This window comes from Hyla sarda, chromosome 9 (genome assembly GCF_029499605.1).
Source record: "Hyla sarda isolate aHylSar1 chromosome 9, aHylSar1.hap1, whole genome shotgun sequence".
Taxonomy (NCBI): Eukaryota; Metazoa; Chordata; class Amphibia; order Anura; family Hylidae; genus Hyla; species Hyla sarda.
The window spans coordinates 143,781,549-143,805,331 of NC_079197.1; the positions used below are offsets into that span (position 1 = coordinate 143,781,549).

At 45.2% G+C, this 23,783-nt stretch overlaps 1 protein-coding gene and 1 pseudogene across 1 annotated transcript in view; both read left to right on the forward strand.

Moving 5' to 3' along the window:
• Window positions 1–3,034: 3,034 nt before the first annotated feature.
• LOC130290771 (uncharacterized) overlaps window positions 3,035–23,783 on the forward strand; it is a 32,952-nt gene continuing 12,203 nt past the window's right edge. Inside the window, exons 1-2 of the mRNA XM_056538835.1 lie at window positions 3,035–3,511; window positions 14,272–14,408. Coding sequence (XP_056394810.1) covers window positions 3,220–3,511; window positions 14,272–14,408 — 429 coding nt within the window. The 5' untranslated portion in view covers window positions 3,035–3,219. The remainder of the gene's footprint in view (window positions 3,512–14,271; window positions 14,409–23,783) is intronic.
• LOC130292132 (U2 spliceosomal RNA) lies at window positions 20,458–20,566 on the forward strand (annotated as a pseudogene).

Below are 23,783 nucleotides of genomic sequence, written 5' to 3' on the forward strand. Positions count from 1 at the left end.
TGCTGCACTCCTCCTGGTTCCTCAATCCAGCGCCGACATCTCCTACTACACGGTCAAATTGCTTATCTACTGCCTTTTAGGAGGGCTGCGGATGAGGACACAAGCATTTACAGGCGCTTCCCATTGTTGTGTGTGTGCACACAACCAACTCTGGTAAGCGGCGTGGGATAGATCGTTTCCCTCCCCTATGGGCCTGACCTGCTGATCCCGCACATGGAGCGCCTTCTGCTTTTCTTTTAGTTATGTAGGAGGGGATTGTAAGGTGGTGATACATGAAAATGCTTCCGTATTCTTTCCTACATACCTTCTCTATTGTGACCATTCAGATAAGGAAAATCAATTTTTCATGGGAAGTTGGCAGCCTCCACTAGTTTACAATGATGTCCCATGTTGAAGAGATCAGTTTGGGGGTGTTAAAGGGGTATTACGTAATACATTTTCTTATTTCCTATCTACAGGATAAAGGATAAGCGAGATGGTCAGATTAGGTGATCAGTGCTCGTTTACTAAGCCTTCACAAGGTTCGATCAATCATGTGGCTCGTTGGATTGTTTGTGCAGCCCTTTAAGGGTAGTCTAGTTTAGAAAAAATGTCCAATTGTGGGGGACTACGCAATCTCTTGCCCAGCGCACTGGCTCTCCCTATGCACAAAGCAGTGGTCCACACGCCACCTCCATGCATCTCTATAGAACCCAAGATACACAAGTACAGTGCTTCAGCTCTCCCATAGAGATGCATGTAGGGCACGTGCTGACCCCCCACTCCATACAGCACGAGAGCCAGAGTGCCGTGCATAAGATCACAGAGGGTCTCAACGGTCAAACACCATGTGATCAGACACCTTTCCCCTATTCTTTGGGTGGGGGAAATTTTTTTCTAATCCAGACTACCCATTTTACTTCATCGTTGTCGGTCACACATCAGACTGCTACACAGGGGATAACAATGATTTTTTTGGCACACAAAAGATGCGATCAGCCAAAACCAAGCTAGTTGATCAGCAGATAGCTGGTCCTTTTAGTTTTCTCTAACACAGTTTTGTTGAAGTAAAGCCCAAACCAGGTGTGGATCATAATGAATTATACAATATAAAGAATGGATGCTACTTCTACTCTTTTCCGTATCTACTTTTGGAATGGAAACAAAAGTGGAAAAAAAAAAGAGTAGAAGTAGCATCCGTTCTCTATTTTATCTAATTCATCATGATCCACTCCTGGTTTTGGCTTCAGAACTGCACAGTGTTAGGGCTCATCCACACTGCGGATATTCATCCGTCGGAACTCTACTTGCAGTAGGCGCTATCAAAATCATCATCAGCAGGATCGCTTGGACATACGCCGTCTCATGAATGCCAATATAGTATGTAAATGAAAATGTTTATTCAGCCGACATAATTCCTCAGCGGAAATTCTGCAGTATGCACAGAACAGCAGAATCCTATTGAAAATATTGGGAATGCTGCAAGTGGAATTCCACCAGCTGAATGTCCACATTGTGAACAAGAGCACCCTTAGGGCTCATGCACATTACAGAATTTCCACCCAGGAGATTCCAGTGCAGCATGTTTATTTATTGCCAGCAGCGGCAAAGAGAGCAATTTGAAGAGGTAGGACAACCCCTTTAGGCTAGCCATACTTTTCAAATGCTTGTTTGGGCGACAACTGTCTTTCCAAATCCCCACGTGTACAGGAACTTTTGGCCAATCATGCATTTTTTTTCCTGGGACAAAAATATCGTATATAATAAAATGCAAAATGTTGAACCCTTCTCTCCCGACATCTGCCATCAGGGGAAAGTCAGGAGGCCCCCATACACCTTAGGGTTCATACTGCCGCTGTACCCTGCTAAAGGGAGCTTTGTTGGTCAGTTTGTCGGAAGGACAGGAGATGAGCGGAGAAAAAAAAATACTGCATGTCCTATTTTCTTCTAATGCTCAACTCCTGAAAAATAAGGGACACATAACGGCCACCATTCAAGTCAATGGGATCCGTCGGGACCCAGCGGTCTCAATTGTGCTCCGACCTGTTCAGGCTCTGTTTGGAGCAATACAAAAAGAGCTGAACAGGCCCTAAACAGGTTGGAGCACAACAGCAGTGTGAACCTAGCCAAAAATTGTCAGGCAGTCCCAAGTTGGTTGGTTCAGCCAACTTAAAGGGGTACTCCGCAGAAAACCATCTTATCCCCTATCCAAAGGATGTCTGATCACAAAGGTCCCCAGTGGCAGCGCGGCTACCCAGTCATCCATGCACGGAGCAAACTCCGCTCTGTGCCGGATGACTGGCGACTAGAACCGCCACACCCCCTCCATTCATGTGCATGGAAGGCGGTGTGATGGCTATGTACTTGCTGTCACGCCCCCTCCCTTACACATGAATGGAGGGGGTGTGGCATGACATAATGAAGGCGGAAGCTCCAAGCTTCTGTGTTCCGGACGCCGTCGCTGCTGGCCCGGAGATTGTGGGGGTCCCCAGCAGCCGGACCTCCGCGATCAGACATCTTATCCCCTATCTTTCGGATAGATGATAAGTTGTTTTTGGAGGAGTACCCCTTTAAATATGTATCTTCAGGCACTGTTATCAGGCTGTGTGGCTTCCAATGTGTGTCTTGACACCAAGCAATAGGGTAGTGGTCTCCAAACGGTGGACCTCCTGCTGTTGCAAAACTACAACTCCTAGCATGCCCGGACAGCCAACGGCTGTCCGGGCATGCTAGGAGTTGTAGTTTTGCAACAGCAGGAGGTCCACCCTTTGGAGACCACTGCCATAGTGACTCTGTGCTGCTGTACAGGGTCTTCTTTCTTGTGTGCATAAGCCCTTATTGTATTTTTTATGCTACTATATTACTATACTAGTTACATTGCTCTTGGGGTTTACAGTGCAAGGAACTGCACAGAAACGTTCTATTTACAAATTCTATGAAATATTCTAGCAAATCGATCGGTAGGAATAAAACCATTGTCAGTTCAGGACTACGTGTCCACGGAGAGGCAGAGCATCGCTGCATTTACAGTACGTCTCATGCCTCCCAGATAATGATGGTAATTGGTCGGGTTGCTAGGTGGCGGTGCTGCTTTTGTAAGAATGTGAGAAAACAGCTTTTCTCCTCCGAGAGGCAAAGAGCGACAGGGGGAGAGCGCAGAAAATGGAGGGAGGGGGAGAAAGCTGAATACAGCGTGAGCTTCGCCGCTCGCTCCTAATAACACCAGCCAAACCAGGGCGAATGAGGACCTTTTCAGGGTCACACAGGACCCCGCACAAAAAAACAAACACATTTCTCAGACACGCCATGGCATCCTCTGCTCAGCATCAAACCCATACGGGGATGGTTAACACCACCATGGGGTCTCCATTGAGAGACGTGATCGAGGAAAAAGATGTGGAGATAGAGATGGACTGGACAAGAACCGAGGGGCCCCCCGTTCTTTGGGGCGAATTTCAAGGGACACAGCAGACGGAAGGGGAAGATGGAAATGAATGGTACCACAAGGGTCTGCATCGGTGTCGGCCTGATGGTAAGAACCAATATCTGAGTATTTATTATTTTTCAAGCGCGATCCCACAATTGTCGCTGTGTATTTTTAACCCCATTGCGTCTTTTCACATAGAAACGAATATCAATACATCAACATAGATCACACAAAGTATTCAGTAATCTGGGATTAGTGGCTTGGGCTCTGCAGGACACCCTATAATCCCCTCCTCCCATAACGTATATGCAGATATTTCGGTATTTGGACTAAAGCCACATGACAACCCATATGCGTGTGTATGGTTGTATTGCATATTGTTTGCATCACTGTGTATACCCAATAATACAGCCTGTTCTTTATGTATCTATATCCTGCTGGGAGACATGGGGGGCTTACTATGGGGTGAGCATTTCACTATCATGACTCAGAAATACACAATAAAATGAAGAATCTATCCAATTTGAGATCTTTTTATATTCACCAGGTGTAGTTTGATATTCTGCTTGTTTATGATATGGAGGGGATGATGCCTATTTGCGGATTTAATTACCAACAATGGCAATAAAGGGTCCCCAGAGGATCTTATTAAGATCCTATTTGGGATCTATACATTTAAAGCATATCTAAATTTGTCTGCTGGGACCACAATGCTTCAGTGCTCTGGCTCCATCACCCCAATGGTGTCAGATTGGGGTTCCTTGGGCCCAGTCTGCATCTGTCGCAAAGTTGTTTTCATTGAACACACAGAACACAGTCTAACGTCTAATAGGTTATTTGTGAGTCATCCTGTAAAAAAAAAGTCCCTGGTGATAAGTGATTGTCTCCAACGTCAGCTCTCAGTGGGGTCGCATTTTGCTAGACCTTTGAGGCACATTTTGCTGTTAGATCATGGGCATCAATTTTCTACCATTAACATTGAGACATAAGAGAAATGTTTATTTCAAGTAAAAAATCTATTGGCTTTTCCAACATATTGAGATATATGGCCTCACTATGGTACCATACAGCTTTAGATGAATACACTGTTAAATGGGCCTATCAGATTTAAAAACTTTTTATATGTTGGACATCTCGGCAAAACATTAACCTTTATAATATACTTCATAAGAAAATTGTGTTTCCTTTTTATAGAAATCATGGCTTATAAAATCATGGCTTTGTCCAAGCTGAAGCACAGGCATGGACAAAGTCCAGTAAGTGAGGCTGGGCTAGTACTCCTCTGTGCTCTCTCCTGTCTGATAGTACTCCTCTGTGCTCTCTCCTGTCTGATAGTACTCCTCTGTGCTCTATCCTGTCTGATAGTATTCCTCTGTGCTCTCTCCTGTCTGATAGCACTCCTCTGTACTCTCTCCTGTCTTATAGTACTCCTCTGTGCTCTCTCCTGTCTGATAGTATTCATCTGTGCTCTCTCCTGTCTGATAGTACTCCTCTGTGCTCTCTCCTGTCTGATAGCACTCCTCTGTGCTCTCTCCTGTCTGATAGTACTCCTCTGTGCTCTCTCCTGTCTGATATTATTCATCTGTGCTCTGTCCTGTCTGATAGTATTCCTCTGTGCTCTCTCCTGTCTGATAGGACTCCTCTGTACTCTCTCCTGTCTGATAGTCCTCCTCTGTGCTCTCTCCTGTCTGATAGCACTCCTCTGTGCTCTCCTGTCTGATAGTACTCTTCTGTGCTCTCTCCTGTCTGATAGTACTCCTCTGTGCTCTCTCCTGTCTGATAGTACTCCTCTGTGCTCTCTCCTGTCTGATGGCACTCCTCTGTGCTCTCTCCTGTCTGATAGTACTCTTCTGTGCTCTCTCCTGTCTGATACTACTCCTCTGTGCTCTCTCCTGTCTGATAGTACTCCTCTGTACTCTCTCCTGTCTGATAGGACTCCTCTGTGCTCTCTCCTGTCTGATAGTACTCCTCTGTACTCTCTCCTGTCTGATAGGCCTCCTCTGTGCTCTCTCCTGTCTGATAGTACTCCTCTGTGCTCTCTCCTGTCTGATGGCACTCCTCTGTGCTCTCTCCTGTCTGATAGTACTCTTCTGTGCTCTCTCCTGTCTGATACTACTCCTCTGTGCTCTCTCCTGTCTGATAGTACTCCTCTGTACTCTCTCCTGTCTGATAGGACTCCTCTGTGTTCTCTCCTGTCTGATAGGACTCCTCTGTGCTCTCTCCTGTCTGATAGGACTCCTCTGTGCTCTCTCCTGTCTGATAGGACTCCTCTGTGCTCTCTCCTGTCTGATAGGACTCCTCTGTGTTCTCTCCTGTTTGATAGTACTCCTTTGTGCTCTCTCCTGTCTGATAGCACTCTTCTGTGCTCTCTCCAGTCTGATAGCACTCCTCTGTGCTCTCTCCCGTCTGATAGCACTCCTTTGTGCTTTCTCCTGTCTGATAGCACTTCTCTGTGCTCTCTCCTGTCTAATAGCACTCCTTTGTGCTCTCTCCTGTCTGATAGTACTCCTCTGAGCTCTCTCCTGTCTGATAGGACTCCTCTGTGCTCTCTCCTGTCTGATAGCACTCCTCTGTGCTCTCTCCTGTTTGATAGCACTTCTCTGTGCTCTCTCCTGTCTGATAGCACTTCTCTGTGCTCTCTCCTGTCTGATAGTACTCCTCTGTGCTCTCTCCTGTCTGATAGCACTACTCTGTTCTCTCTCTCTTGTCTGATAGTACTCCTCTGTGCTCTCTCCTGTCTGATAGTACTCCTCTGTGCTTTCTCCTGTCTGATAGCACTCCTCTGTGCTCTCTCCTGTCTGATAGCACTCCTCTGTGCTCTCTCCTGTATGATAGCACTCCTCTGTGCTCTCTCCTGACTGATAGTACTCCTCTGTGCTCTCTCCTGTCTGATAGTACTCCTCTGTGCTCTCTCCAGTCTGATGCTACTCCTCTGTGCTCTCTCCTGTCTTATAGTACTCCTCTGTGTTCTCTCCTGTCTGATAGTACTCCTCTGTGCTCTCTCCTGTCTGATAGCACTCCTCTGTGCTCTCTCCTGTCTGATAGGACTCCTCTGTGCTCTCTCCTGTCTGATAGTACTCCTCTGTGCTCTCTCCAGTCTGATAGCACTTCTCTGTGCTCTCTCCTGTCTGATAGCACTCCTCTGTGCTCTCTCTTGTCTGATAGTACTCATCTGTGGTCTCTCCTGTCTGATAGCACTTCTCTGTGCTCTCTCCTGTCTTATAGCACTCCTCTGTGCTCTCTCTTGTCTGATAGTACTCTTCTGTTCTCTCTCCGGACTGATAGCCCTCCTCTGTGCTCTCTCCTGTCTGATAGGACTCCTCTGTGCTCTCTCCTGTCTGATAGTACTCCTCTGTGTTTTCTCCTATCTGATAGTACTCCTCTGTGCTCTCTCCTGTCTGATAGCACTCCTCTGTGCTCTCTCCTGTCTGATAGCACTTCTCGGTGCTCTCTCCTGTCTGATAGCACTCCTCTGTGCTCTCTCCTGTCTGATAGGACTCATCTGTGCTCTCTCCTGTCTGATAGCACTTCTCTGTGCTCTCTCCTGTCTGATAGCACTCCTCTGTTCTCTCTCCTGTCTGATAGTACTCCTCTGTGCTCTCTCCTGTCTGATAGCATTCCTCTGTGCTCTCTCCTGTCTGATAGCACTCCTCTGTGCTCTCTCCTGTCTGATAGTACTCCTCTGTGCGCTCTCCTGTCTGATAGGACTCCTCTGTGCTCTCTCCTGTCTGATAGGACTCCTCTGTGCTCTCTCCTGTCTGATAAGACTCCTCTGTGCTCTCTCCTGTCTGATAGTACTCCTTTGTGCTCTCTCCTATCTGATAGTACTCCTCTGTGCTCTCTCCTATTTGATAGTACTCTTCTGTGCTCTCTATCCTGTCTGATAGTACTCCTCTGTGCTCTCTCTCCTGTCTGATAGTACTCCTCTGTGCTCTCTCCTGTCTGATAGTACTCCTCTGTGCTCTCTCCTGTCTGATAGTACTCCTCTGTGCTCTCTCCTGTCTGATAGTACTCCTCTGTGCTCTCTCCTGTCTGATCGCTATCAGCAGCCGGGAACTGCCGTGCATTATTCGAGCATCGCTCCAATGCTAGCGGTCATCTACAGGACGTAAATGTACGTCCTGGTGCATTAAGTACCACCTCATCAGGACGTACATTTACATTCTGGGTCATTAAGGGGGATCACAGATGTGAAAAAGTCAACCCAAAACAATGTTAGTAAGTGCATATGATATAAATAGCAGTCATGAAGGTAAGTAGTCAACACAGATCTGCTGAAATACCACCACTTGTAAACGGGAACCACAGGCAGAGGAAGGCAGGGAGGGTAAATGACCTGGGTCTTCTCTATGGACATGGGCTGACCAGTGTCATGACTGCTATTTATATCATATGCACTTACTAACATTGTTTTGGGTTAACTTTTTCACATCTGAGATCTTAAGTGCAATATTGGTGTTCTGGTACTATTACATGGTATTGTGTCATATATATTGTTTATTGATATATTAATTATTAACCCCTTAACGATAATGGACGTAAATGTACGTCATGGTGACGTGGTACTTAACGCACCATGATGTACATTTACGCGCCGCCATGATCGCGAGCACCGGAGTGGTGCTCGCGTCATGCACGGCAGGTCCCGGCTGCTATCAGCAGCCAGGGACCCGCCGGTAATGGCGGACATCCGCGATCGCGGGGATGTCCGCCATTAACCCCTCAGATGCTGTGATCAATACAGATCACGGCTTCTGCGGCAGTGGGGTACTTTGAATGGATGATCGGATCTCCCGCAGCACTGCCGCGGCGATCCGATCATCCAGCATGGCGGCCGGAAGTCCCCTCATCTGGCTCCGGCTGTCTCCCGGGGTCTTCTGCTCTGGTCTGAGATCGAGCAGACCAGAGCAGAAGATCACCGATAATACTGAACAGTGCTATGTCCTATACATAGCACTGAACAGTATTAGCAATCAAATGATTGCTATGAATAGTCCCCTATGAGGACATAAAAAGTGTAAAAAAAAATGTAAAGAAATGTAAAATAAAAAAGTAAAAAAATTTGAAAAATCCCCTCCCCCATTAAAAAAGTAAAACGTCAGTTTTTCCCATTTTACCCCCCAAAAATCGTAAAATAAATAATTAATACACATATTTAGTATTGCCTTGTGCGTAAAAGTCTGAACTATTAAAATATATTGTTAATTATCCCGTACGGTGAACGGCGTAAGCGTAAAAAATAAAAAAAAAGTCAAAAATTTCAGTTTTTTGTCACATTTTATAAAAAAAAATTAATAAAAAATTAATAAAAAGTAAAACCTAAGCAAAAGTGGTACTGATAAAAACTACAGATCATGGCGCAAAAAATGAGCCCTCATATCGCCCCATATACGGAAAAATTAGAAAGTTATATTTGGTCAAAATAGGGCTATTTCAAACATACTAATTTTGTTAAAATGGTTTGAGATTTTTTTTAAGCGGTACAATTATAGAAAAGCATATAACATGGGTATCATTTTAATCGTATTGACCCACAGAATAAAGAAAACATGTCATTTTTACCGGAAAGTGTACAGCGTGAAAACGAAACCTTCCAAAATTTGCTAAATTGCGTTTTTCTTTTCAATTTTCCCACATAAATAATATTTGTTTGGTTGCGCCGTACATTTTATGGTAAAATAAGTGACGTCATTACAAAATACAATTGGTGACGCAAAAAACAAGCCCTCACATGGGTCTGTGGATGGAAAAATAAGAGAGCTATGATTTTTAGAAGGCGAGGAGGAAAAAACAAAAATGCAAAAATAAAATTGGTCTGGTCCTTAAGGCCAAAATGGGCCTGGTCCTTAAGGGGTTAAACAGTTTAGGGCACATCCTATTCACAGGGGTAATTGCACAGGCACTTTTGTTGGATAGGGAGGCATTGTCATATTCTACCCATGTTCCTGGGTGATCATTACCTGGTCCCTGAGTTGTAGTGTGGCTCTGCAGAGCTTTTTAAGTCTTTTTATTTCAGTGTGTCTTGCTTTTTGATGTCTTTGTACATGCATTTGTGTCTAATAAACATTATTGTTAATTCAACATAATTGATACTGGGTGTGCATCCGTTATAGCATTTAGCTTTTTGTGTGGTATTCTATCAGACAGAAAGAGCACAGAGGAGTGCTATCAGACAGGAGAGAGCACAGAGGAGTGCTATCAGACAGGAGAGAGCACAGAGGAGTGCTATCAGACAGGAGAGAGCACAGAGGAGTACTATCAGACAGGAGAGAGCACAGAGGAGTGCTATCAGACAGGAGAGATCACATAGGAGTGCTATCAGACAGGAGAGAGCACAGAGGAGTGCTATCAGACAGGAGAGAGCACAGAGGAGTACTATCAGACAGAAGAGAGCACAGAGGAGTCTTAACAGACAGGAGAGAGCACAGAGGAGTCCTATCAGACAGGAGAGAGCACAGAGGAGTGCTATCAGACAGGAGAGAGCAAAGAGGAGTCCTATCAGACAGGAGAGAGCACAGAGGAGTACTATCAGAGAGGAGAGAGCACAGAGGAGTGCTATCAGACAGGAGAGAGCACAGAGGAGTCCTATCAGACAGGAGAGAGCACAGAGGAGTGCTATCAGACACAGAGCAAAGAGGAGTCCTATCAAACAGGAGAGAGCACAGAGGAGTACTATCAGACAGGAGAGAGCACAGAGGAGTAGGGATCGACCGATTATCGTTATGGCCGATATTATCGGCCGATAATCACGATTTTGGGCATTATCGGTATGGGCAATTACCTTGACGATAAGCCGATAATGCCCCGCCCCCCCGCACCGCCCCCACCGCACCGGGACCACCCCCCAACCCGGCGCACTGCGTCGCACCCCCCACCGCACCGCCCCCATTACCTCCCCCATCCCTGGGTTTATAATTACCTGTTCCCGGAGCCCACGCTAATTCTTGCTCCTGCTGCGTCCTGCGTTACGCTGTGCGCAATGACGAGTGACGGTGACGTGCGCGACGTGACCTCACCGTCAGTACGCAGAGTGACAGTTCAGGAGGACGCCACCGGAGCCAGATGTGGAGTGGACCCCGGGAACAGGTAATTATAAACACCGGGGATGGGTAGGCAATGGGGCCGGTGCGGTGCAGGGGTCGGTCGCGGTGTGGCGGGTCGGGGGGGGGGGAGCGGTCGCGGGTGCGGCGCGGCAGTGGTGGGAGGAGAGGTGGCGGTGATAGGTCTCAGGACCCCCGGACAGGCAGGGGGAGAGAAGCGGGTGGCGGCGGCAGCCTATGGCACCGCAAAAGCCACTGCAGTGCATTGATTTAAAGCGCCCGCTTTAAATCAATGATCTGCAGCGGTGTCGCGGGGGAATAAATAGCCGATAACTTATACCGGAATATCGGTATAAGTTATCGGCTATCGGCCCTAACCTCCACCGATTATCGGTATCGGCCCAAAAAAATATATCGGTCGATCCCTACAGAGGAGTACTATCAGACAGGAGAGAGCACAGAGGAGTACTATCAGACAGAAGAGAGCACAGATGAGTGCTATCACACAGGAGAGAGCACAGAGGAGTCCTATCAGACAGGAGAGAACACAGAGGAGTCCTATCAGACAGGAGAGAACACAGGGGAGTCCTATCAGACAGGAGAGCACAGAGGAGTGCTATCAGACAGGAGAGAGCACAGAGGAGTCCTATCAGACAGGAGAGAGCACAGAGGAGTGCTATCAGACAGGAGAGAGCACAGAGGAGTGCTATCAGACAGGAGAGAGCACAGAGGAGTACTATCAGACAGGAGAGAGCACAGAGGAGTCCTATCAGACAGGAGAGAGCACAGAGTAGTCCTATCAGACAGGAGAGAGCACAGGGGAATCCTATCAGACAGGAGAGAGCACAGAGGAGTGCTATCAGACAGGAGAGAGCAAAGAGGAGTCCTATCAGACAGGAGAGAGCACAGAGGAGTACTAGCCCACCCTCACTTACAGGACTTTGTCCATGCCTGTGCTTCAGCTTGGACAAAGCCATGATTTTAGAAGTCATGATTTCTATAAAAAGGAAATAATTTTTTTTATGAAGTATATTCGACAGGTTAATGTTTTGCCAAGATGTACAACATCTAAAAAGTTTTTGTATCCGACAGTGCCCATTTTAAAACTGTGTCCACCTTTGCAATGCATTGTTATAGTTCCAGTGCGCCTAGAATAGAAATAAAGCACATTTGCAAATAAACCTGATTAAAACATCTATTTCGTATAAAACTCCTATACAAAATATATACGGTACCAACTTCCATGACTACAGATTACAAATAGAACAGTTTGTAGTCTGTAACTATGGAGACACGTAGGTCTGCACAGGAGCTGTTTACATACTGAATTTTTTAATCAAGACAATTTTAGGTGTTCCCATCATTGTGCACTCACTGGCCATAAATAAAAATGTGAAGACAGCATTTTAGAAATTTTAGCAATTTTATTAAAAGAAAAGACCACAAGTTGGCATTGACAGAAGTATTCAGACCCAAATGCAGCAAGCTGTAGGTGTTTTTCTTTTCTTTTCTGGAGGTTAGTCGCATTTGTCTCCTATAGACCTCTACCATTTTTTGTCTTCTAAAAAAAAAATGCACATAGCACCTAAATAATATGTACAATACAACAATTTCAGTATCTTCCTCTAATCCTTGGATTGATGGTGTACAGGCAATGAACAACTTACCGCTATGTATAATAAGGTGTAATGTTTTTCCCACAAACACCTCACAAGAGTTCCTGAAAAAATAGTTTCTGAAATAGTCATAATAACTAAATTTACAGACAATACTAAGGGTTGGATTAGTAATGGATGGTCATATACTGTACGTGGGGAGGTGATGTTCTGGGTATACACAGGCTGGACCAATGTCTAACCATAGGGCTTGAGTTAAAAGGAAGTCCTAGGTACAGAAGTGCCTGATCTCAGTAGGGGTTAAAGCCTTCTAAGCGATAGCACTCTACATGCACTTCACTCTTGCCTGGCCTTCTGGCTAGCCTCTTACAAGGAATTGTTATGGGACTTGATGGATGTCCGAGCGGGTTTTCCCAGCACACATTCATTTATTTATTTTTTAATTTAATTTTTTCACAGTTTTTTCACTTGCTCACTTTGTTTCTTGCAAGAATTTTTCAAGCTGCAGTGTCCTTTGGGTAGTCCCTCCTGGAGGTCTAGGAGAGGCGTATGAGGTTTTCACCACCTTTATCTATAATGGAGAGGTTGTTCTCCTTGGTGGATAGTGTTGAGCGGCATAGGCCATATTCGAATTCGCGAATATTCGCGAATATATGGACGAATATTCGTCATATATTCGCGAATATTCGCATATTCGTTATATCCTCGTTTTATTTGCGCGTATGCAAAAATACTCGTATGCAAAAATTAGCATATGCGAAAATTCACACATGCAAAAATTTGCATATGCGAATTTTCGCATATGCGAATTTTCGCACGCCAGTCTCACACAGTAGTATTAGAGTCTTCTTTACACCACACAAGCTGGAAGCAGAGAGGGGTGATCACTGTGATGTGTACTGTGAAGGAAAAAAAAAAAAAAAAAAACGAATATTCGTAATTACGAATATATAGCGCTATATTCGCGAAATTTGCGAATTCGCGAATATGCGATATTCGCGGATAATATTCGAATTGCGAATATTCGCGAGCAACACTATTGGTGGACACTGGGGTGGCAGCCCAGGTGAAAGCCAGGAGCAAGATAGACTGTCCTTAGCTGTATTTAGCAAAGAATGGCCATCAATCCTCCACCCATGCAGGTTCCTTCTGGCCCCGAGGGAATGGAAAACGTTTGCAAGGACCCATAGCCTTTCGGAGTGGGCTTGCAATAGACTGCATTCTTGGGTCATTGTAAGCGCATACAGTGGAAACATCTGGGCCTATTACCTGCAAATTAGACTTAAAAAGTTGTACTTTTATCCTATAAATTAGTACACACATTAAAAAGATTTTATTGTATTTTCCTGAATGTTCCCTCATTTAAAGGGATATTCTCTGTTAATTCCAGGCCACACTTTACCCGCATTCTCATGATCAGCAGGGATACCGGCGGTCAATGCCCTCCCATTATCCACTAGTTATTCCCAGTCCTGTGGAGAGGGGATAACTTTGCGAAACGACAATACCCCTTTAAGGGATTAAATTGATCATTGAGTCACCAATAAAGTAAAGTATTGTTCGGCTTAAAGCCCTGACCCCCCCACCTTGAACATGTACATTATGCACTACTTTAATAAGTTATTTGAATACTGAGAGGGGTATGAGCAGCATGCATAGGTAGCGCTTATTTTCAGGGAAAATAGTAGAAATAGACAGATAAAATTACATCTGTCCAGTTCATATTTCTCATCATTAGATTATTTACTTATCTCTATGGCCAGGTAAAGCCTCCTCCTTCTGGCACCTCACAGCCCAAATTTCTAGCATATATACATGTAGGGCTATGACTGCATGGTAAGGCCAGGTTCACATATGTCTGGGAATACAGCATAGTTGCCACCCAGCATGGATAAAGAAAACATTGCATGCAGCATATTTTTGATCCAATGCAACTCCCACTGAATGACAATGATGCCGGTTATTATATAGGCCCGGTGTTATGTCCCATTTCAGCCTATGGGGCACCAGATGGGTCATTGATCCAATGAATCCAACTTGCTGCATCCAGTGTTCCCAAATGGATCCATATATGCGCAGTTGTGAGAATAAAATGTTCTATTTAATCTCAGTTGTAATCTCTTTCTTCATGTCCTGGTTGTCAGTTGCACAGTATGTGGAACATTACAAAGCGGGGAATAATTCATCTTTTTTCTGTTTTTTTGTATAGACACCTGGGTGGCCTTCAGAGATGCAGAAGGTGAATCACAGACAGATGATCAGGAGGGGCAGTCAATACAGCACGATGGGCGATGGTGGTGTGAGGACAGCACAACACTGTGTACAAGAGAACACTCGATAGACAAAGTTAGTATGGAAAAGTGACTATGATATAAATAAATAACCATCTGATCTAGTGTTATACATGGCGTGTATACTCCGGGGCAGGGTAATGGTGCTACAAGGTAAAGGACCACAACATAAGACCTCCCTCATCATATGTGGTAGAGGACTGTGCATAATTGATCCATATTACACGTAAGTCTGATGTACATGGCTCTTTACGATACGATCTCTTACTGCTGGATGAATGTCATTGATACATCAGCTGTAGATGAACATGATCCATAAGAACTCCATCACCTTCCAGGGCTACACCTATAATGTAGAGCACATCCCATTACATCAGTAGTGTGCCCACCATAGGGTGTTGGATGGGTGAAAGATGACAGAACCCGAGCTTAGTTAGATGACTCAACTTTATGGGCAGCATAACACTTCACATTCCTGTCCGTGCTTCTGATCTGAAATGACCTCTTATCTAGGACATCCCAGAGAGATGCTATTAGGGAAGAATACCTTTTTTATTATGGTGTGCAATGGAGAATTGTGCAATATTTTTTTTACCTGGATTCATACAAAGTCCTGCTAGAAAACCAGTGTGCCACATTGTAAGATAGGAGGTACTAGGTACAGTATAAGTCCCATTTGGACTCAATAAGGAAACTTTTCCCCTAACATCATGATAACTGGCAGGTCACTTTTACGCATCAGTTTTTTGGGAAGTATTTTGCATCAATATTTGTAAGGTAAGACAAAGACTGATCCAAAAATTTGACCACTGAAAGATCATTTGTCCTTTGTACGGTCTCATTGATCACGTATGGCTGGTGTGAACAACTGTAATCACAATCTGGGACTGAAATCTATCGTATATGGCTGTCTGCAAAATGACAGTTCATCAGATGATCATTCAGTCAATGACCAATAACTTTAATAGTTGTTGTCCAAACATTTGTTCTGCTGACAGCTAAGGCTACATTCACACGACCATTATGACACGTAGTGTGACGGCCGTCAGGAGAGCCGGGCAGAATAACGGGAGATAATTTACTGCTTGTGCCATCTTTTTCTCCTGCTATTCATAACGGCGCCCGGCGGCCCCCATAATAGTAAATTGGAGCCGCCAGGACCCGTTGTTGCCCATTGATCCCCATCATGATAACGGCTGTTAAAGTCAAGGAAAGAGAAAAAAACTGAGATTTTGACAGCCATTCTTGACAGGGAGCAATGGCAGTGTGAAAGGGACCTTACTCTCCCAGCCCCCCAAACACATAAGCGTTCATGTGTTCTAAATGAAGAGAGGTGTAAGCCACTGCCAGATTCCTCTGGTGGCAGATTATTTCCCCAAATACAAAAAGGTTGGGCAGGTGAAATCCAACAGGCCTGACCCATCTCTCGCCCAAAATCTTTTGTTGGGTAGGGTCAGGAGACCTCAAGGCACATTAGAGGGTCAGCCAGTCCTGCCAAAAATGGTGGGTTCAGCCAACTTTTCACTAACATTGAGCCTAATACAGAAGGTATAACCTTTAGTGGTTGCTTGCCTTTCTCTGGATCTAGTCTTCTTTAAATGCAACAAACTATAACCCCATTGCATACTAGACTTACCTAATAAATGAAGCTACCATAATCTGCCACCAGTATAAATTGATGGGTATTACTGTGGTGACCCAGTACGGGAGTTGTACCCCTGTACCCTTGCTGCCCTGTCAGGCAGCCTCCCTGCAATGTCCCCTGGGCCCCCTGCATCTGTTCCCCTTGTACAGTTATTGTTATGCTATGTAATGTATATAAAATGCTGTAGCTTTAAGAACATCTGTCATGTGATTGTAACCTAGTGAGGTGTCAGTGACCATGTGACCGAAGGGTGACCTATGGGACTGTCACGATCACACCCTATCGGTCCAGCTAAGACATTAGAGAGAGTGTGATGGTGCAAGGGTTAAGGCCACCAGACCTCTGGTTAGCCACTACTAGTCCCAGCAAGTCACCAAATTAACCCTTAGAAAAACGTGTTTCCACCAGAGCTGCCTTCAGAAAGGTGAGCTCCTATATTTAGAGATCAAAGACCAGAGCTGATTAATTAAACATTTAATCTGATAAAAGGTATCACAGTGCTGACTATATAAAAATACAGAAACAAATGACATACAGGTATAAAAATATATAAGAGAGTTTTGCAAGACAAGTTCAGAAACCAAAAGATGAAGTTCTTACAGCATGATGGTATAGCAGTCCATGAGAGTGAGTTCCAGCTGTTCTTAGGATGGTCTTGTCAGCTTGTTGCACACCCTGAGTCTAGCATTGTTAAATATTATATATCTGCCTTTTTGGAAGGGAGACTCCATTCCCTCCTCCCCTCTGATCCCACCAGGGGGTCTTCACTCTTCATAGCCCCTTATCTGTTTGATTATGTGATGGGACCAGAGTGCATGACTTCAAAAAAGCTCAAAGGAGATGTAAACAAACAGCCAGACCCCCAATAAAATGCAACACTCAAACCCACAGTCTGAATGACCTCTCACCCCCAGGTCTTAGGTTATACACAGATACAATAAAAACACATGTATGTTTCAATAATCAGGCCTTGGGCCTGACAGGGACCCCACCAGAGTCTCCCCTATATAAGCCCTGGGAGGAGTCTCTTTACTCTCTTCTCTTCTCTTTGGAGACTAAAGTCTTTGCTGAACCACAGTGCAGTCAAGTCCTTGGTGTGTGTCGGGAGTCCAGAGGAGGCCTAAAGTCTGTCAAGCAGCCACAAGTCTACAAGTGTATGGGTAGATGAAGTAAGGACTGCACCAGACATATAAGCAGGAGTCTGACGGTACAACTGTCCAGCGAGGTAACGGACCCAGCTGAGCCAATTGGCTGGGAACTAGCCGGGCGGCAGTGCTAGGACAAGTGAAAGAGATAGCTAGCAATAGCATGTGTCAGGAGAAGAAAAAGGGTATCACCGCCAGGTTCGACTTCAATCGTTCCTATGTGGAAGCATCCACAGGATCAGAACAGAGATAACGCTGTGTGCACTCAGAGGCGATAACCGGCTATTTCGCGCACATGCGCTTCATCCGGCCTCGAGGAGGCCGGATGAAGCGCATGTGCGCGAAATAGCCGGTTATCGCCTCTGAGCGCACACAGTGTTATCCCGTGGATCCCGTGGATGCTTCCACATAGGAACAATTGAAGTCGAACCTGGCGGTGAGTGCGGATATACCCTTTTTCTTCTCCTGACACATGACAAGTCTACAAGTCCACTACCCACAGGAACAAGTCAAAGCTAGTAAGCTACAAACGGGGTATAGTCACGTCAGTCAAAGTCAACCTGTCTTCAGTCAGCCTGGCCTGCATCAAAATTGTCCCAGTCCACTGCAAGTCCCAGCAATCCCTTAAAGGGGTACTCCGGTGGGAAAACAATTTTGTTTTCTTTTTTAAATCAACTGGTGCCAGAAATTTAAACATATTTGTAAATTACTTCTATTAAAAAAATCTTAATCCTTCCAGTACTTATTAGCTGCTGAATGCTACAGAGGAAATTCCTTTCTTTTTGGAACACTGATGACATCACGAGCACAGTGCTCTCTGCTGACATCTCTGTCCATTTTAGCAACCGTGCATAGCAGATGTATGCTAAGGGCAGCATGGTGGCTCAGTGGTTAGCACTGGGGTGGGGCCTTGGGTTCAAATCCCACTAAGGACAGCAATAAATAAAGACTTATTATTATTATTATAGGCTTGAATCTACAATAAAGAGCAGTGTGTTCGTGATGTCATCAGAGAGCATTCCAAAAAGAAAAGAATTTCCTCTGTAGTATTCAGCAGCTAATAAATACAGGAAGGATTAAGATTTTTTAATAGAAGTCATTTACAAATATGTTTAACTTTCTGGCACCAGTTGATTTAAAAAAAGAAAAAAACAATTGTTTTTCCACCAGAGTACCCCTTTAAGGTTTCTGAAGTCACTGGTCACCTCTGTGGACCTGGCTAACCTGTATAGACTATTCCACCTGTCTAACTCAATAAAGCTACCGTTGTTCCATAACTTGGCATTGGAGTCACTATTGCCCAATGCCTGGCCCAGGATCCAGCGGTATACCTTCGGTTGGCATTGAAGATAAACCACGCCCTGCCCCTAGGGTAATTCCATCTGCCCTCATCACACCCCATACCACTTTATGTTTTAAAATACTATAAATAAACGCAGTGCACCTTCAAGTTACAATTAATGGATTCCAGGACAACTATTTGCAGTTGAAACAATTTTAAATTTGAGTTCATGGAAAACCAGTAAATGGTTCTAGAATTCCCAAAATCTCAACCCCAAAATGTAAAAAATGACGAGTAAAGGAAAATAAGCAAATAACTAATACGGAGAAAAGTCCTATAATACACATAAAAGTGTGTGAAGCTGTATATACTGTAGGGCAGCGTTTCCCAACCAGTGTGCCTCCAGCTGTTGCGAAACTACAATTCCCAGCATGCCCGGACAGCCTTTGGCTGTCCGGGCATGCTGGGAATTGTAGTTTCGCAACAGCTGGAGGCACACTGGTTGGAAAATACTGCTTTAGGGAACAGCTAGTGTACAAGAAAAACTAAATGTTACAGGTAAAGAGCAATACAGGACATATAGCACCTCCCTGTACTGTAGGGAGGTGCTACTAGACAGTCAATTGGTACATACACTTCAGTAATACAGGTGTTTTACCAATAAAATACTCATTCTTAAGCCAAGTTCACACTACGGAATCTCTGACTGGTAGGAAATTACGGTGCAGCAGAATCCCATTTCTTTCAATGCACAGTGCACATTATGGAATTTAGAATGACAAAATTCAGATGACAAAAGAAAGAACTTGGTCATTGCTATCTGATTTCATTTGGCGCTGGCTGCGCTCGGAATCTCCGCACAGAATTTATTCCAGCCAGAGATTCTAAGTGTGAACCCAACTTTATTGGTCAGGTCTTCCAGTCATTCACACGTGCCGCAGGTCCGGACTGTCTGTATGTTGAGTGGTCCAGAAAAGACCATTGTATAGTGAAACGACTGTATACTAACCTGAGGTCATTGTAACTTGGGGGGGGGGGGGGGGGCGTTCACTGTAATCCATTTGGGTTCACACCTTATGGAGATCCCATCCTAGTGCAGTGCTATTTTTCGTAATAATAGATGCCAAGTTGAAAACCGCTATATATAAGGATACGTTCACAGGTGCTATGGTCTGCATAATATAATACTATTATATGAACCTATTAAAAGTAGTGCTGAGCGGCATAGGCCATATTCGAATTCGCGAATATTCGCGAATATTTGGATGAATATTCGTCATATATTCGCTAAATTCGCATATTCGTAATATTCTCGTTTTATTTTCGTGTATGCGAAAATTAGCATATACAAAAATTAGCATACGCGATAATTAGCATAAGTGTAAATTCGCATATGCGAAAATTCGCACGCCAGTCTCATACAGTAGTATTAGAGCCTTCTTTACACCACACAAGCTGGAAGCAGAGAGCGGTGATCACTGTGATGTTTACTGTGAAAAAAAACAAAAACGAATATTCGTAATTACGAATATATAGTGCTATATTCGCGAATAAAATTTGCATTGCGAATATTCGCGAGCAACACTAATTAAAAGTTATGTTTTAATTATTGCCTTCCTCAATGTTGGATTATTTACTTTGGAGGAAATGATTTGCTGCATCTGGGTACAGCATAGCCTATATCAACTTGCTTTTGTATATTCAGATATTATCTTGATGGGTTTCTGCCCTTTCCAGAACATGAAGGGCAACTTACTGAAATCTCATTGAATGAGCTGGAGGTGATATAGATGTCATAGAGGGGGGAGGGGGGACCTTGGTAAGAAGAGAGCCGCTCCCTCTCTGTAGGGTTCATCACAACCTTTTATTACATAGACACCCATTCAATAGAATAAGAGGCAACACTGTGTGTGGAAAGCTCTCTCCCTCGTGTTTCCAGCACCAGCGCACGGGCTAGCCAGCAGCGTCCCCGAACCGGATCAACGGTATAACAAAGGAATGTCCAGCGCCAAGTGCGGAAAAACGGCAGGTACTTTCTTTTCGGCCTATTGGCTAAGATCAAGTGTAGTATCTGTTCTTATCAGTTTTCATGCTGGTGGTAGGCGACGCCAGCGTGGAGGTGGTGGGGATGGGTGCTGCATGGTAGGGAGTAGGTGTACCGGGGCTGGTTCTGAGGAATCAGCTCGACGGCTGCCCCGATGTGACCTGTTTCCCTCCATGCCTCGCCATGAGGCTGAGAGGGTCTAGAGCCGAGGTACTTTAGTGCCTCAGGGAGTGGTGACACTGAGGTGCCGAAACTCAATGGGAGGATAGACTCACTGAGTGGAAGCACGGGAAACATGATCTCTGCACCTTTGTGGCACCCAACTCTTCATTCCCGGCCTTCTGGCTAGGATCAGAGAAATTTTTATAGATCCGGCCGGATGTCCGGGCAGTATATCTGCACACATTCACTTATTTATTTATTTTCGTCTCACTGTGTCACTTTTTACGTGTTGTTTTGTACACAGCATTTGTTAGGGTGCGGTAGCCCTTCTGGGTGTCCCTCCTGGCGGTTTAGGGGAGGTGTGTGTGGCCATTAGGTTCTGCACCTCCCTGCAAACACCCCGGGTACTCCTGCTTTGGCAGGGTACCTACCGTTATCAGCTCTGCAGGCAGATACCATGGCTAACGCCAAGGGGGATGCCGGGAGCATTTGTGGTCCCCTAGTAGCTTCGGCGAAAAGGGACATCGAACCTGGAACCTCGCAGGTACCTTTTGGTCCGGAGGTGAAGGGTAAGGTTTGTTGGGGGGCCTCTCTCCTATCGGAGAAGAGCTTGCAATAGACCGCATCCTTTTTGCACTCTTTTTTTTTTTTTGTAACACGTTTGCACTTTTTCTTGCACTCTGGGTGATTCGAGAGCACGTTCCTCAGCTCTAAAATAAAAATAAAAAAACGACAGGTACTTTATTGTAGGATCAGCGGATACAAACTAGCATCAGGCAGGAGGCGACGCATTTCGGACCGTTACAGGTTCTTAGTCATGGCATCATGCTATGACTAAGGACCTGTCACGGTCCGAAACGCGTTGGCTCCTGCCTGATGCAAGTTTGTATGCGCTGATCCTACAATAAAGTGCCTGTCGTTTTACCGCACTTGGTGCTGGACATTCCTTTGCCATTCAGTAGAATGGCTGCCATGTAATACAACATATCTGTGCAGCTGTCTGCTTTCCCTGGCAATAAAAGTTAATGTCCGGGTTCTTCTATTAATTTACCTGTGGGTCCTGACTTAGGCCGCTTTCACACAAGCATTTTAATACAAAAGCAGGTCAAAGCCTGACCATGGGGACCAATATTATTTATTATATTCGCTATATATTCGAAATTACGAATATTCACTTTTTTCCACATATTTTCATATTCCTTCTTTTCACTTGTGGGCCAATTAGAATGATGTAAATACACTTGTCAGAGGTTATCAATAGAGATGAGCGAACTTACAGTAAATTCGATTCGTCACAAACTTCTCGGCTCGGCAGTTGATGACTTATCCTGCATAAATTAGTTCAGCTTTCCGGTGCTCCGGTGGGCTGGAAAAGGTGGATACATTCCTAGGAAAGATTCTCCAGCCACGGGAGCACCTGAAAGCTGAACTAATTTATGCAGGATAAGTCATCAACTGCCGAGCCGAGAAGTTCGCGACGAATCGAATTTACTGTAAGTTCGCTCATCTCTAGTTATCAACAACATCCCTAGCAACCAATAGTAATGTTGCCCACCCCCTCACTATTTTCTTCCACGAATATGCGAATATGCAAATATTCACATATGCAATTATACGAATATAACGAATGCACGAATTTCCCGAATATAGGACGAATATTCGTCTATATATTCGCGAAATATCGTGACTTCGAATACGGGCAATGCCGCTCATCACTAGTGTCTAGTTAGTGGTACTAACACTATTTCTGGTTATTAGGAGAGTGCCAGGGGCAGGCTGCAGACAGATAATATAACTGGGTATAAGAATACCATTGTGGAAGTCATTGCCATGGAGTTGGATAAGTAATGGGAGACGGACAGTAGTGACATGGATAAGCAGTAAGCAGTTGTCTGGAGTGGAAAGTGCAATGTTGCTGACAGCATGGCTTTCCCATTTCTTTCGCTGTTCAGAAGACTCCAAGGTTATTCATGTTGCCTAGAAATATCGCTGAATACTAGAAATGCGGATAACAAGGAGACTGGGAATGCAGCCCATAAGCAGGTGTTTTTGTACTGGAATAATTTATGGAGTTATTACACTAGAATTCTTAAAGGGGTACTCCACTGGCCAGAGTTCAGAACACTATGCGCACGCTGCGGTGGTCAGCCACGCTCCCGTGTGATGTCAGGCCCCACCCCATCAATGCAAGTCCATGGGAGGGGGCGTTACGCCCCCTCCCATAGACTTACATTGAAGGGGTGGGGCGTGGCCAACCACTGCAGCGCACGCACATCGTTCGGAACTAAATGTTCTGAACTCTGGCCAGTGGAGTACCCCTTTAAAGGAGTAGTCCAGTGGTGAACCCAGTGGTGAACAACTTATCCCCTATCCTAAGGATAGGGGATAAGTTTGAGATCGCGGGGGGTCCGACCACTGGGGCCCCCCGCGATCTCCTGTACGGAGCCCCGACAGCCCGGGGGAAGGGGGCGTGTCGACCTCCGCACGAAGCGGCGGCCGACACGCCCCCTCAATACAACTCTATGGCAGAGCCAAAGCGCTGCCTTCGGCAATCTCCGGCTCTGCCATAGAGATGTATTTAGGGGGGGTGTCGGCCGCCGCTTCGTGCGGAGGGCGACACCCGCTATCTGGCCGGAGAGCCTGGCCCCCGTACAGAGAGATCGCAGGGGGGCCCCAGCGGTCGGACCCCCCGCGATCTCAAACTTATCCCCTATTCTTAGGATAGGGGATACCTTTTTCACCACTGGACTACCCCTTTAAAGGGAAACTCACAGCCGGTTCACCTGCACTAAACCCAATACACAGGGTTATACTGCAGGTAAACCGGCTATAAATGAGGTATAACTTACCCGGATCGGTGGAGATAGCCTCTGTTGCTAATATGTAAATGTCGTCCATTGCACGATGGAGGCGGGATCCGGCATACTTAACATCCTAGACTCAGTCCCCTCTCCTCCTATATGCCGACCACCTTGCGTTTACATGGGCAAAGGGGTCTATTAATATTCAGGAGGTGGGTGGGCATATAGGAGCAGAGGGGATGGAGAAAGGGATGCTGGGTAAGCCAGTCTCTATTGTGTGACATTTACATATTATCAACCGAGACTAAAACACCCTGTATATTATGATAGATCATCCTTCATAATATACCC